Source organism: Gouania willdenowi, chromosome 3 (assembly GCF_900634775.1).
Source record: "Gouania willdenowi chromosome 3, fGouWil2.1, whole genome shotgun sequence".
In the NCBI taxonomy this organism is placed as follows: domain Eukaryota; kingdom Metazoa; phylum Chordata; class Actinopteri; order Blenniiformes; family Gobiesocidae; genus Gouania; species Gouania willdenowi.
In genome coordinates this window covers 32,570,561-32,586,907 of record NC_041046.1, presented here as the reverse complement: position 1 = coordinate 32,586,907, position 16,347 = coordinate 32,570,561, and the positions used below count along the sequence as shown (strand labels likewise).

The 16,347-nt window shown below is 37.2% G+C and overlaps 1 protein-coding gene across 2 annotated transcripts; it reads right to left on the bottom strand.

Moving 5' to 3' along the window:
- Nucleotides 1–601: 601 nt before the first annotated feature.
- LOC114481481 (C3a anaphylatoxin chemotactic receptor) lies at nt 602–3,667 on the bottom strand. Of its 2 annotated transcripts, XM_028476363.1 has the most exons (4): nt 3,559–3,667; nt 3,436–3,489; nt 2,414–2,532; nt 602–1,719 (listed from the first exon to the last, which is right to left on the bottom strand). In XM_028476363.1, exons 1-4 carry the CDS (start codon nt 3,665–3,667, stop codon nt 781–783), a joined length of 1,221 nt encoding a protein of 406 aa, XP_028332164.1. In that variant the 3' UTR covers nt 602–780. The 2 variants fall into 2 exon arrangements, with proteins under 2 accessions (XP_028332164.1, XP_028332156.1); XM_028476355.1 differs by having other exon boundaries at nt 3,436–3,614.
- Between the last annotated feature and the right edge of the window lie 12,680 nt (nt 3,668–16,347).

Genomic DNA, 16,347 nt, shown 5'->3' with positions numbered 1-16,347 from the left:
GCACAAATATAACGAATACCTTCCAATGTGACAATGTTTGGTTAAATGCATGGTACATTTTAATGTGCATTTCATCACAGAACATCCTACGTAAAATGGTTTGTAGACAACCAAATTTATTGAAAAGTAAAGTGAGAACATGTGAGTGCAATATGTTAGTTTCTATTATGAGCCAAACCATACATTTTATGCTATATTAATCATGTTATTACCTAGAAGTTACAAGTATTTGGGTTTTGTTTGACAATTTGTAGGATGGTAACTCATTTCACATCCAACCATGAATGTGTGGCTTGGGTGATTTATTTATACTTTAGAGGGGGATTCGGGAAGTATTTTGACAATGGCTGTTTGAGTACTTTGCTTTCCTTAGAAAAAAAAAAAAACACTTTTTAAAAGCAAAATGCTTACAGTACAAAAAAGTATTTAAAAAAAAAAAAAAAAAAAGCTCTGTATGGGACCCTTTTGATGGCATTAATTGACAAAGTGCCGTATTGGAATCAGTATTGTGGACAGAGATGATGAAATATAGGAAGTATTTTGTAATACTGTTGTGCAAGTTTTGAGTATAATAGACACACGAGACACATTCAAAACCAGGTGTAGAAAGATTGGTTTTAATTGTGAACAAAAAGTGGCATTCATGTTCTTTTACAAGAACTCATCAAGCATTCATTATTTAATTGTATTTACATAGTTTAAAATAAAGTAGGAGAAGCTATATGCAGAGGGAGACGCCTTTTCAACAAAGAAAACATTCAGCTGTCGTAGAATTCTGTGCTAGGTCTGTGAGTGCTTGAGTGATTTCCTCCGTATGGATTCTGAGGAGTCGTCAGAAAAAAGTCTTTGAATGGTGTTCACGATTGAAGTTTTGACGACGCGGCCTAAGCCGCGGGCAGCAAACACATACAGCACAGGATTAAGTGCACTCTTGATGTACACGAGGAACATAGAGATGTATTTACCGTAGAGTGCAGATCTAGACAGAGTAGTCTTTCCGCTGTCAGCTACGGCCAGGAGAAACCGGCAGACAAAGTAGGGCACCCAGCAGGAGAGGAAGAGGAACATGGTGATGAAGAGCACTTGGTACATCCTGGTCATCCTGTGATTGATTGTAGGTGGGGAGGCTGTTGGAGTTGGGGGCACTACTAGTCTGATGCTCAATAAAACAGCAAGATTGCTTCCCAAGAACACCAACAAGGGCAAAATGAAACCTGCAATGGTTTCTGTGAGAAACAAACCCATATTGAACGTTCCCCTCTCCTCACACTGTAGTGTCCCGTTTCTTTCCTTCAAGACTGCAAAGTAGAGGTAGGGGGCAGAAAAGATGGCGGCAACCAGCCACAGGAGACCACAGGCCAGAGTCACGGCCCAGGATGCCCGTCGCATACGCGCCCACATGGGCCTCAGCAGGCAGAAGCATCGCTCCAGAGCCACGGCACAGAGAAGGAAAGCCGAGGTGTACAGACCCAGGCCTCGCAGGAACATCACCAGGAGACAGGAAACACTGCCGAACGGCCAGCTGTAGTTATTGGAGATGTAGCCCAACATGAGGGGGGCTCGCAGCAGCAGCACCAGGTCTGCCAGGGCCAGGTTCAGGACGTAGACACGAAAACTGCTGGCTGCTCGGGTCTCTTCCCCACTGCCTCTGCGCCCCAGGTGGCGATGACGCTGAAGGCCCAGCGCCCAAACCACCAGTCCATTCAGAGGGACCCCAACCTTGGGTTACCAAAAGAAGTAGCAGAAAGCAGTTAGATCAGGGGTCCCTCACCTTTGCGATACTGCGCTACTTCATAGGTACAGAATAGTCCGAAGGGCTACCAGTTTGAAAAGCACTTCTTAGATACTAAATGTTTCACTTTAATTAGAGGGTGAGATAATAAGGAAGGCGAGCAGTAATTTAAAAAAGTAGGAAATGTTTAAGTTTCAACATGCAACACTTGTCAATTATGCAGCTTCATATACATTACATTTCATAGAAAAGTATAATCTTCCTATTTTACTAGCAACAAACAACATTTAGATAATCATATAATATACAACATTTGTGAAATGTAACAATTATGTCATATTTTATATTATATTTAACATAAACCCATAAACCAAATCTGCATCAATTAAAAACGTGTAACAATGTTTCAGTGAAAATAAACATTTATAATGAGTTTGAATCTTGGAAAGTAAATCTCAGCTCGTTGGGGACTCGAGCTCCTGAGGGCACGTCACATGGTCCATGCAGGCAACCTGGTGCCCACGGGTACTGTATTGGTGACCCCTGAGTTACTCAAGGTTTCTAATATTTTATCGGCATTAGGCAACAAATCTCCTTGGCCAGTCTCCAAAGAAATTTCTGTTCTGAGCCAATTATAGAACCCTACACATGATTTATTGGAAGCCATGAGGGAGTTCTTACCAGGAAGATGAGCAGGGTGATAGTAATTTGGATTCCTTTTGAAGCTTCTGCCTGCCAGGAGCTGCTTGAAGCAGACACAGACTGGTCTGCTGCCTCCCCTGTAGCATTCATGTTGTACACTGAGAGCAAGCAAAGGTTACAGGGTTGTTATTGATCATGTGACTGAAGTTGTGGATGTTGTTGAATATCATCTGTCTTATTCCCGGAGGAGTTACGATGGATATCTTTATGGGCACAACTTCCTGTGTGATAGAGAAGATAGCTTTTGGTTTGAGTCGTGAATCAAGCTCCTTTGTTTTAGGATACAACAGCATCAAGAAGGTGATGCTATTTATTGATTGAAGGTATATTCTTGAGTTTATAGCCACTGCTCTTATTGTGAAAGGCCAAAGGTGGGGAGTTATTCTTAATTAAAAAAAAAAAACAAAATGGGTAAAATTTTTTTTTTTTTACATATATTGGAAAAGAGGTAAAAGCTCTCACTATTCGTCTTCAAAACTCATAAAAACCACATAAAATGTGCAATTGCATATTTTAGAACAGTAATAATAAATAATAATGGACCAAAATAAAAGCTAGGGAGATGCGCCCCACAGATTGACACACATTGTTTTGTGTATGTAGTAATAAAAAAAACAAAAAACATTGGGTCATTTGTTTAATCAAACCATCATCTATTGACCCGACAGGAAGTTGCACAATAGGAAGTGGTGGCCTAATCATTTTTTTGTTGTTTTGCTTGAAATATATCATTTCTCCTGTGACAGAGTAAGATTTTTTAAAAAAAGGTTTTAGGAAATAAAAAAAATTGGAAAAAATGACAGACAGACAGACAGACAGACAGACAGACACACACACACACACTGTCAGGTCCATGCATGAACAGAAAGAAACACATTTCCTGCAGTCTTTGCATTCTTAAGGTCACAGCACAAGTGCAGATGGTCTGATTGTCTTTGGATGTATCAGTCCTATGTTAGTGCTCGTACCTCTGTCCATCCAATAGTGTGTCTCTAACTTACCAACAGCAGCTGTTGTCCCGCTCACACAAATAGTGAAAGGCTCCAGAATACAATCTAAAATGTGAGAAAAAGAAGATTTTAAAGTTCTGTCTGGCAGCTTCAACCTACGAGGATTCTTCTTACCTGCATCATTTTCTGAGTGTAGGAAAAAACATGGGGAAGGGCAGTTATTGTGCATACTCTCTCTCCCTCTCTCTCTCTCTCTCTCTCTCTCTCTGTCTTTCCTGTACATGATTGCAACACTCTACCCTCAAGAATATACACATACAGCAGAAATATTACAGCCATCAAGAATTTCAAAAAAGTAACAACTTAAGGCTCGCAAAATGTTGGTGAGCATTTGAAAAGTCTTTTAGATAATTTTACAGTAACATGACACAAGTTCAGATCATGTAAAAATAAATCAAACGTCACTACACTGTATACTGATTGTTATACTTGCTTCCTGTAGATAAAGCATGACATGAAATGATTCGAGGATGTTAAAATGACCTTTGTAGACCTAATCATGTAATAAAATACTAGCTCATTTTTCTAGTTTCTTGTATCTTTAGAATTAAACAAATCAACCATAACCTTGACTAAAGCCAATGAAAAAGTTGTTTTTAAGGTGTCATCAGTATCATAACTCACTCTTAGATTGAGTTAATTTTATTAGGGTCAGCCTGCAGCGTCAAAATGAGTACCGTACCCAAAAAGACAAGAAAGGGAAATCTATTCAAACTGCATAATCCATCTCTTTTCTGACTGGGTGCTGCTGTTATGACATCACTTGAGCTATCATTGACATGTTTGTGCAAATCTGAACTTCTACTCAGACGTGATGTTCCAGCACGATCTGACAGGGTTTCAGTCCGTTTCATAGGATGTCAGGAATGTCTGGATCGACTTTAGGTGTCCTGGAAGATGTTTTGAGAGCTTCATCAGTCAAACAAAACAAATAAGAACGAATTTTTGGCTATTTTCTTTTTCTTTTAACTGTTCTAATAATTTAAATTTTTCAATCAAATACAATTGGCTACAGGAGCTTTGAGGGGACGAGAAGTTCTTGTTTAGGACATTCCCACATTCAGTTATGGGCCAGTGAAAATAGTAAAGAAAATACTGTATATCTGACTAATCATTAGTGATTTAAACAATATATGTACATAACTCAAAGCTGATAAAATGACAGGGATCTCAGACATGTCCTAAGTTATTTACTGAAGGCCCAAACATGTTCGAGCCTGAAACCAACAAAAAGCTCACTTAATATTATTTAATCTTGAAGCTCAAAGCAAATTAATAATAATGAAAAACAGTTGTCCACATATCAAAAAGTATACATTCGATCAAACTAAAAATGTACAGTGTGCTTATTGAATAATTAAATGAAAAATAAAGGATAAATATACAATGTGACAACAAAAACATTTGAAATAATAGAAAAATATACAAATTGACAACAAAGATGCACAAGGCTGACTACTCCCAAAACACACAGAACAAAAATAAAAATACACAACATGAAATAAAGATATGCATAATGACTTCAATATCTTCAGTTTCCATAGTAAACTGAAATCAATATTAGTTCACCAGTTGAAATGGACACTGTTTCAATGATAACACTGTACTGAGCATCTTTATTCCACATTGCTAACTTCCTTAGCATCGAGGATGTAGCTTCCGGTTAAGACATATTGAACTTATTTAAAACCAAACGTTTACAGAGTAATGTCGTTGGTAAACACTACATTAAAAACAGTTTTACTTTAACTCTGACTTTATATAAAAATGTAAGGACAAAGTTCGCCAGGTAACCATGGTAACCATTTTTGTTATTGTCACCCTCAATGAGCAGCAGTGACTTCTGGTTTTGTTCAAGAATGAAGTTTACAGATCAGATTTTATATCCAGTGAACTCTTTTATCTCACTCTAGGTATATATGGAATAAAGAAATGCAAAAAAGTGGAAAATACCATTTTTATTTTTGTGATTAAATAGTTATTCGTTTAGCTATCTTTAATGGAGCTTGATGGAGTGGATAGCAGAGGACGCCATAACTCACTATAGTTGATATTGAGGCGGAAATGTTTTTGTTGGTTTTTTTTTACTCTAAAAAGTTTTTATTATAACATTTGTATCATATTAAGGAAAATGACAGCATTTAAACACTTAAAACAAAAATAGGCAACTTGTATTACAGCAGGGACCTTGGCCCTATTCTTTTTTTTATATACATACAAAAATATGGCTTTTCTTTTCATTGTTAAACAGACGAGTGCAGACTTTCTCATTTTAATGATTTTTTGTTTGTTGCTTCATCTGAGTCTGTGCTAAATTTTGTGAAACTGACTGTAAACCACGAGAAAATAAGTCAAAATTTAGTGACTTAAAATAAAATCACACAAAGTAGCAACTTCTTCTGTTTTACATGAATACATGTAATGGTACATATAATGGTACGGTCCTCCTTAACCTTTTATTTTATTCCCCTGTTCATGTGGAACATTTGGAACATTCTGCCTCTGGCATTTGTGTTCTAAAAACATGAAAGTCAATTTGAGTCACAAGTATTCTAAAAGATGAAAGGAACTTTGAGTCATAAATGTTCTAAAATATCAAAGCCAGCTCAGTGTGACTTTGATAATCGGTGAGAATAGAAGTCATTACAAGTTAAACTGCATTGAGTTTATATCCTTTAACAGGAAGGGAGCGATTCTTGTGGAAAAACCCAACAGCACATTGAGTGTGTATCAGATTTTCTGCTTGACTGCACAAAGGACTGGTAGAAGTCTTCTTCAAGAGGAAAGTTTGGAGACTGGATCAGAATCATGGATGACATGGTCGAAAATGGAGGTGGAATGCAGGGGGTCTGCAGTCAGAGGGAAAAAGGGAAGAACGGGTCTAGCAGCTCAATGAGCGAAATTCGGTGTGAGTTCAATAGCATCTTAGATGGTACTGTGTCTCGGATGAGAACATGGGAGAAGAAGATGAGCACTGAGCTGGAGAAGAAAGATGAGGAGACCCTCTCTTTAAAGAAAACTCTCCAACAGGCCGACAGTGACCTGGAGCACATTGAGCATAGAGTGCGTAAGCTCAACCAGGACCATCAAGATACTGTGTCTCAGGTGAAAGCTGAATGGGGGAAGAAGACGAGCATTGAGCGAAAGAAGAAAAATGAGGAGATTTTCTCTTTAAGGAAAGCTCTCCAACAGGCCGACAGTGACCTGGAGCACATTGAGCATGGAGTGCGTATTCTCAACCTCAACCATCAGGATACTGTGTCCCAGATAGAAGCAAAATGGGAGAAGAAGATGAAGACTGAGCTGGAGAAGAAAGATGAGGAGATCCTCTCTTTAAAGAAAACTCTCCAACAGGCCGACAGTGGAGTGGAGAACATGAAGAGTGAAAGGGAGAAGATAAACACTGAACTGGAGAAGAAAGATGAGGAGATCTTCTCTTTAAAGAAAACTCTCCAGCAGGCCAACAGTAGAGTGGAGAACATGGAGCGTGAAGTGTGTAGGCTCAACAGCTACCATCAGGATACTGTGTCCCTGATGGAAGCAGAATGGGTGAAGGAGAAGAATATTGAGATGGAGAAGAAAGATCAGGAGATCCTCTCTTTAAAGAAAACTCTCCAACAGGGAAACAGGAGACTGGAGCACATTAGGAATGCATTAAACTGCATTTTTGATGATGATGTGTCTCTGAATGGAGCAGAAAGGGAGAAGACAACGGACACTGAGCTGGAAAAGAAAGATGAGGAGATCCTCCCTTTAATGGATGTTCAACACCACAATGGGATCATTCCACTGTCTCCTCCTCTGGAGGAGGACACAGTGGATAGAATGATTGACCTTCAGAAAGAACATGAGGAAAAGCTCACCGACGAACGCCAGGAAACAACAAAACAAGTTATAGCCCTGACGAATGAGAACTGTGATCTCCTGACACAGATTTCCACCTTGGGGAACAAAGACGCTGAGTGGGACACTCAGTATGGAGTTCTTCAGACCCAACATCTCACTCTGATGGAGGAAAAGGAGAAAAAAACACAAGAAATGGAGCTTCTGGTGAAGGAAAACGCTGAACTAAAAGTGCTCACCGCCACAAGTGGAAAGCCAAGAAAGAGAAGGAACAGGACAAAGAAGAAGAAGAAGAAGACGAAGGACGTGGAGATGGAGTGAAAACTGGTTTTACTTGAAAAAAAAAACTCTTCAGCTGTTTAGCTCGGCACAAAATGTGAGAAGATCCACTGCAGACTGAGTTGTTTTCTCCAGATTCTCCCACCACAATAAAACTTCCTTAAAGCAAAGGAAGGCAGATGTTTTTGTGTAGGGAATTCAATGTGCTTTACCTGATTAAAAAAAATAAAATAATGAAAAGTATCAATCTCAGTTTTTTTATTTGGATTTTAAATTAGATGCTGACTTCAGCAGTTCAACACCGTACTTCAAAAGTACAAATATCAAATGTATTTCACATATTTCCGTCTTGCAAAAATCCACAAAGAACACGTATCTCCAGATAGAAAAAGTAGGAAAACATTTGTAAATGGAAATAACTAAAAAAAAAACCAGACAGACAAAAAAGTAAAAATTTTACTAAAATAAGCAGCAAGTTTAGCAACAAACCATACTTAAAAAACATTTATTTATATTGCCTTTGACCAGATTTCCAGCAGTGTTTGTGAAATTTTCTTTTCCCGTAAAATTATGTCAGTATTAAATCAAAATATTGAATCTAAATTTAAATGCTACATTTCAATATAAATGTTAAATCTAGATGCTAAATCTGAATATTAAATCTTAAATCTAAACCTTACATTTACTTTTTTTACATTTCTTATGAAAATATAATGTATGTATAAATGTTAAATCTACATATTAAATGTAAATAATAAATATTGAAAAAAATCTAAATGTGCAAAGGTTGACTGAACAAAAACAAATGAGTTCACAATAAATATCTACAAGTGCAAAACAAATAATCCTTTCACTGAGGATGCAAAGCTTTTAAGATCATTTGAAAAACAATTTTTGCTGCAAGACAATTGATCTCTATTTTTCACAATTATGAAAAAAAGTCATTTAACATTCCCGTGTAACTTCCTTTAATAACGTTATTTCCTCTAAATTATTGTAGTTTGACACATTTGAACAGGATAGAGGGACAAAGGGTTTATTTACTAAATAAAAAAAAATCAATATTCTGGATTATTCTTGGAGAATTTGCTTGTGATGTAATAAATGTGACATTTGTTAATGTACATGTTGATCCAGAACATTACAGACACCCAGGATAAATACAGAAAATATATATAATTTTTTTTAAATAAAAAAAGGTACACAAAAATGAAAACAAAAAAGCACAAAATAATTGAAAAATTTTTCGAGCAAAGTGCGTTGGCTATTTTTGAGAGGACATGGAATGACCCATCGACTTCTGGGATTCATTTCAATATTTTAATTATGTTCCAGCTCTGGCCACCTACTGGGCGTTGGCCTTTGCTCCTCCGCTCTCTGCGCCCTCCTCTCGGGGGGTTTGGTGCTGGGGTGTGGGTGGGGGTGGGGTGGTGGATGTTGCTGGGGTTCCTTGGGGCTAGGGGGTTGGGGTCGGGGAGCGCTGGGTCCTCAGCTCCTTGGGGCTTTCTCGGGTGTGTGTGTGTGGGGTGGTGGCTGCCTCTCGGCTTGGGATGTTGGGGGCGTCTGGGGGGCTGCTCGGTCGTGGGGGGGGGGTGACCTGGGGCTCCTTGGCCCCCACTCTTTCTGCTGGCCTGGCTGCGTCTTCAGGCCCGGGGCAGTATTTGGGTTCGCAGAAGCGTTTCTTGCGCAAACATTGGTCAAGGATGCACTGGCATGTCTTAGGCTGTGGGATAAACTCGTACTGGGCTTAACCGTAGACACGTTGATCTTAAATACCAGTTTTAGGTATAACCACTCACTCCTTCCCTCTGTTCACAGCACCACCATTATACCTAAGCTCCACACTCACCACCAGACTGGCTGCACGAATACGCAACACAATAAGCACAACTACAACATCACATCTCATTCTCACTTTAAATCAGTCAACTCTTCCCCTCCCTTTCCATTTTCTACCCTGACTTCATCTTCCATGTTCCCTTCCCCCCATCTAGATGTAACACTGCCCTCTCTTTTTAAATCCTCCCTATAATAAAGTGTTCCTTACCCTTCTTTAGGGAGGGCTGGTGATGGTCACAATTATGCAATAAAATAAATGTATTTATTTAATTGCAATAACAAAACAAGCATCGCTGTCTTTAAAAGATTGCACTTCGTGTAGTGTTGACCTTTGACAGTAAAGTAAAAAAATAAATAAAATTCAATATTTTAAATAAAGATAATGATTGTAACTGCAGCACATTTCAGTTTAACTGGTTTGAGCCTGTTTTGAGTCACTGGTCGGTATCAGGGTGTGAGAGCACAAAATCCAAATTTTATGACCCACTGGAGAGTTCACCTTGACTTTGGTCTGAGTTGACTGAGTTATATGAGAGTGAGCAATTACTGCACCTCCCTCACATTTCTCCTGTTTGCCCTCCATGAGCCACTGTAAGCATGGAATTTCATCTGTAGATATAAAAACATTACCTGCACTGAATGATGCTATTCAGACTGTTATAAAGCTAAATGTACAATAAAGCCACACTGTGTGTCTTTTTTCCCCTCCTTTCAAAAATGTTTGTTTCTTCCCCTGGTGTCTTGTGTCAGTCATGTTGCATCACTTCAGAGCTGTATTTCCATGTTCTCCACAAGCGTGTGTTGAAGATGACTGCAGCGTAGGAGTGATTGTGTAGTGATGGACTGACGAACTGTCCATGTGTGTGAAGGGAGAGAGATTCTAGTGTGACATGTTTTTTTTTTTAAATCAGTATAAGAAGGTCTCAAAGAGAGACAGATGCTGTGGACATTGATTTTTTTGACTTTCACCACCTTATATTTAAATGACTAACTCAGCCATTATTTAAAAACCTGACGTCTATGTGTCATTCATAAAATGTGAAACAAAAGCACTGTAATAATTCATAGTATACCTTACTGCTTGTATAATAATTCACTTTATTTCTTTATATTTATTACACTGTAACACAATTTTTCTAAAATATCGTGTGGCCAAATTTAGAAAGAGCGGGATTTGTTCATGTTGCTGAGCTAAAACACTGGTGGATGATGTGTTTGTTGATGTTTATTCTTAATTTATTTATTTGTTGTTTGAAAAAAAAATGTATTTTCAAATACAAATATACACAGAACAAACAAGCTGTGTTTTTTAATTGTCCAATGACTGAAAGTGCAAGGTCTAAAGATAGACAGTAGGTGGCAGTCATACTCATCTGATTGATATTTAAAGACAGACAAAACCCTTAGACAGACTCTTCTATGATATGATATGATATCTATGTCAGAAGCTGTTTCTTTGTCATGTGTTCCGCCCCCAAAGAGTTGGAAATGACTCAGTCAGAGTCAGATCACTGAATGAAGTGGATTCACAGAAACAGTAAAATGATAAGTTAGTTATGTCCTTTCACTTTACCTAACCCAATGATTTGGTTTGTCACAGTATAGGGAAGAAGAAACCTAAAGAGTGTTTAAAAAAAAAAAAAAAAAAAAAACCCCAGAATATAGCAACAAAAATGAAACAAATAAAAACAATTTTATTATTAGATATTGGGATTCTATTTTATTTATTTTTTATTTATTTTGTTTTACTCGAAATAACACTAATCAGAGTTTTTTGGGAATGGTGTTAGAGCAGTGTTTTTCAACCTTGGGGTCATGACCCCATATTGGGTGTTTTGCCTGAAATGTCTTGTATTTGATTAAAAAAGTAATAATAATACTAGTATTTTTATTATTATAATTTTCTTTCAAAGTAAAACAACTAAACAACTGTGTCTTTCACTTGGTCGAATATAAATGTTATTCAAATAAAATGCAGTATACAAATATCTGAGCTGGCACAACTTGTCACTAATGCAACTGTATTTATAACAGTACAACAAACATGATCAAAAACTAATATCACGCAGGGGGGGAAAAAAGTCTTTAGGATGGATAGAAATTATTTATATCAAAATTGGGTCACGATCCAAAAACGGTTGTGAACCACTGTGTTAGGAGTTGCCTGAAGTGTCGATTTCCGTCTTCAAACAGTAAGTCAGTCAATCATCTTATTAGTCCAAAAAAGTTCACCTGGAAGATTTCTGTTTTGATATTGCATGTTTTCTTTGTGTTTGCTGGTTTCCTCGACCAAAACATTCCTGGTAGGAACATTAATCTACGTCAGTGTTCATTTTGCGTCCTTAATAAACAATTCAAAATGTGTATTTAAGTATAAATCAACAATAAAAGCTGCAATATGTGCTTTCTAAGGTGAAAAATAAAATAGCATACTGAACATAGGAAACTCCACCCACTCTCTCAGAATATACAAAAAAGGTCTGCTATACATCCTGTCTGGTGGACATGCCAGCCCCTCATAGCTGGAAAAAAAGTGTGTTTCGGGCTCTGACATGTAAATGCCTGAGCTCCCTGTACTTTAATCATCTTGGAGTACATAGACAGTTCAAATCACTAATGATTAGTCAGATACAGTATACAGTATGCATTGGTTCTTGGGTGACAGTCTCTTGAAATTCGAAAAATGACTACTTTTTTTTTTTTTTTTAACTATTTTCATTGGCCCATAACTTTAGATTTGGGAATGTAAGAAAAAAAAAATTGATTTCTGTTTTCATTTATCGTATAAAAATGACTCTTTTTTGGGATTTATAAAACAATTTCCTTTTTGTGACATCTCATTTATTTATTAGTTATTTCACCTCTCGCGGATAATGAAAATCCTTTACATAAGGTCAGTCCAGCTTGCATCTGCGTCTTATAGTCATTTATTGTTTATTCGTTTAGTAACATAAAACATATAGGAACCATTTTCTTACTTTGTGAGGTACAGCTTCTAGTGGCTTTATTAATATACCAAATTACAGTTCCTATGTGGTGTCGTTCCTGAGATATTGGAAGCTAAAAATGGAAGAAAAACAAGGACGCACGAAAATGGACACATAACAACCCCTCACTGAATTGGCCATATCTCAAAAAGAATTGATCCGATCAAACTAAAAAACTACAGTGTGCCTATACAATTTGTAAAAGAAAAAAATCCACAATTTTTTTTTTTTGAGGCCAAAGTGTGGGCCAATTGTGAAATGACATGGAATGACCCTTTTTCTATTGTCACATTTCCTGAATCCTCACAGTCAGACCCACACTGTGTCACGTTCAGACTCAAACCAGACAAATTACAGATGTAAATGAGCAGTTTTGCTATAATCTGGCACATTTACAATTTGTGTACAACTTGTATATGATTGTTCACTGATGTGTGTTGTCCCGAATAAATGAATAAATGTTTGATTGTGTAGTATTTGAAGAGAAGAAAAACAAACATAGATTAAGATAAGATAAGATAATCCTTTATTGATCTCACAATGGAGAAATTTACTTGTTACATTTGGCACTCAGGGTGTGCAGAATAGACAAGAAATGTGCAGACAGTCAAATAGTAAAAAGAGGTATCTTATGTACAATAAGTAAAAGCAAACATCTTAAGGGGATGGAGTTATAACAATTAGGAAATAAGACTAAATACAAAGAGAATAAAAGTTAGAACAGACTATAAAAACTAGAATATCTAGGTGCAAAGTTTACAGTTCTAGTGCAGGTTGTCAGTAAGTGACGCTGGTACAGGGAATAAAGTGGCGCTGATACAGAGATTAATATTATTAATGCCACATAAGTTCCAAACTATGTGTGCCTGTTGTGTTGTTCACAGTATATGGTTTTTCTTGGTATTAATGTGGCCTGAAAGTGAAGTGTGAGCAAATAAACGTCATTTGAAGAAAAGAAAAGAGTGAGAGAGAGAAAAAAAAAAAAGATCAGTTTGGTTTGCTGGAAATTTTCCCTGCGGTGCGGCGTCTGTCACACTTTGAGGATGACAATGTGTTATCTGATGGCAGTATAGCTGCATGTCTGTCAGCTCGCTCATGCAGATCCTACACATGACAGGAAAACAGGCTCTCTGTGGCCCACATGGAAACAAAACGCTGCACAGCACAAACTCAAACTCTATCTTTTTAGACACAAAATGACACCAAGAACACGCGCACTAAGAGAGACGAATACTGACTATTACCAAAAACACACAAAACCGCAACAAAGACACACTTAATCAGAGAAAAACACACAAGATCACTACATATGCGATACAAAAAGAACAGAAAAGCACACAAAACGACATAAGAAACAACCAAACAACACCAAAAACACACACACGCACACAATAATTTAAGTAATGCGAACAAGGACAAACATGCTAACTCCACATAGAAAGCACTGACCCTTCTTAAAATGAAACATTTAAAGGACAGACGGGCAACTTTGATCACAGTCGGGGCCACAAAAATGAGATTGTGTGGCCCGAGGGCCACAATATCAGAAAATCACCTCAGCACTTAGATCAATGACCATTCTGAGCATTAATATAGGAAAAAACACAGTTGGTTTTTGTTGTTGTTTTGTGTTTTTTCCAGTCACTATTATTTTTGTTGTTGTTGTTATGTTGTTACGTGAGGTTTTTAAGTCATTTTGTGTGTTTTTGATGCTGTTTTGCACATCTTTTGAGTAATGTTTTGTGTTTTGTTGTCTTTTTGTATCTTGTTGCTGTTTTTGCATTTTTTGATTCATTTTGTTGTTGTTTTGTGTGTTTTTGGACTCATGTTTTGTATTTTCTTGTAAATTTGTGTTTTTGGAGTCATTTTGGGTGTTTTTTGTTGTATTGCATGTTGTTTTGTTTGCTTTTGTTGCTGCTTTGCACATCTTTTGAGTCCCTTTTTTGTGTTTTTTGTTGTCATTTTGTGTGTCTTGTGGATTTTGCTTTTTTGGAGTCTTTTGGTGTATGTTTTGTGTGTTTTTGTTGCTTTTTTGTGCATTTTTGGACTCATGTTTTGTGTTTTGTTGTCATTGCATATGTTTTTTTAGTCATTTTGTGTTTTTTTGGAGTCATTTTGTGTGTTTTGTGCAGTTGTTTTGGGCGTTCCACAGTTGGTTCCTGAGCCTCTAGTTGCCTGTGTCCGGTCTAAACTATCTTTCTTCATATTTTTCAGTGTCTAGAATGCTTCTGAAGCTAAAAGTGTTTTTGAAACACATGTTGAATTTCCAGTCTTCAGTGAAGGGGGTGTCCCCTGCTGGGTCTCCACATCTTTCCCCACCTCTTCATGTCCTTTTAACCTTTTCCTTTCAACTACAACTGCATGATGGCTCATATTTGTTTTTTCTTTGATCAACTTACAGGAACGTATAAGTATGCAGGGTGGCATGTGATTTGAAAAAAAAAAAGCACAGATTGTGTCACTAAATTGTGTTACCAGTGGTTCAGTGGGCGAGTCTGTCAGAGCTTGAGACGATCTGGTGGATTTGGTGTAGAAAGAAAGAAAATACAACAGCACCATTCTTCCCAGAAACTGAGCAGTATGAATGACTGGTTGACTGGATTATCATAAACACAGGCACCAGTGAGGGTGTGAGCTAATGTATTTGTGCCATATGAAAGAAGAAGTCATAAGGATTGTGTGCAGGATCACAGTCATTTAGAGGAAAGGGGTCTGTTGAAAATCCCCTGACACTCCCTTAACAGACAAACAGATGTCTGCTTCATTTCGCCACCAGGCCCAGTCATACCAGTCAGTGATTGAACAGGTGGTTTGATAAGAAATGAATGTTGCTGCTTTTAAATGAAGCTGTAAAAGTGAAAACGGAACGTGACGTGTCGCGTTAATCTTTCTAAATAAAGCCAAACGTGTACAATAACTAGCACTAATAACGACTGTATCAGCGTTTTCAAACCACTGCACACACTGAGTTTAGAAAAAGGTTCCCACTACACACCGAATAATTGCCCTGGTAACATACTGTGTGCCACATACTGCCATCTTCTGACATGGACGTTTCATTGATTATTCTGCCGACATATGCTGTAATAAAAGGGACACTAAGCTATAACAAAATGAGCTTTATTATTTGAAATAACACGATAAACTGACTACATCAGGCACACCTGAGCATCTCCTAATTCAGTGGTAGTACCCCCTTTCTCTGACTGCAACATTTTGCTATAAAAACTATTAAAAAAAACAACTGTAATGATGGAATGAATGAGTGATACACATTTTAAAGAATATAACTTTGTAAATAAGGAATTAAACAGTATTTAGTGCTTCTTGAATAGATTTATTTCTCTAGTTTTTATCACCTCTCATCTCCCGCCTGGTGTGGGACCAAGACTGACCTACATGTATTTACAGTTCATATTCTAATTAGGATCATTTCTATCATCATTTTGTGTTTTTTGTGTCATTTTGTATATTTTGTCTGTTCTTTTTTTTATTATTCAGTATATTTTTCTCTTATTTTTGTTTTGTTTTTTAAGGGAAGATAATTTATGGAGTTTATGAAAATGCCTGAGTCACAGGGTGTAACAGAGTAAAATAGCTGTGTGTATCATTTGGATTGCAAAGATCAAAAATGGAGCCAAAGTATCAGATCAGGAACTTGATTTGGTGCAGATGCATTAGAAATATAACAAGTTAAACAACTGTTGCTTATTCTTCAATAAAAGCATTATGTATTTCAGGAAGTGAGGGATGATTATCTAACAAAACAAAAGGGAAGTATTGTAGCAAAAAAAATAATGTTAAATAGGCTTCAATACTGAATATTATTATTACTAGTATGGATTTTTAAACACCCCCCCCTTCTAGATAGAAGTTGGTTGTATGCATAAAAGTTGTATGGCTATTAGTTTGTCAGTAAACATTGGGATGTGATTGCTTTCAATACCATACAAGT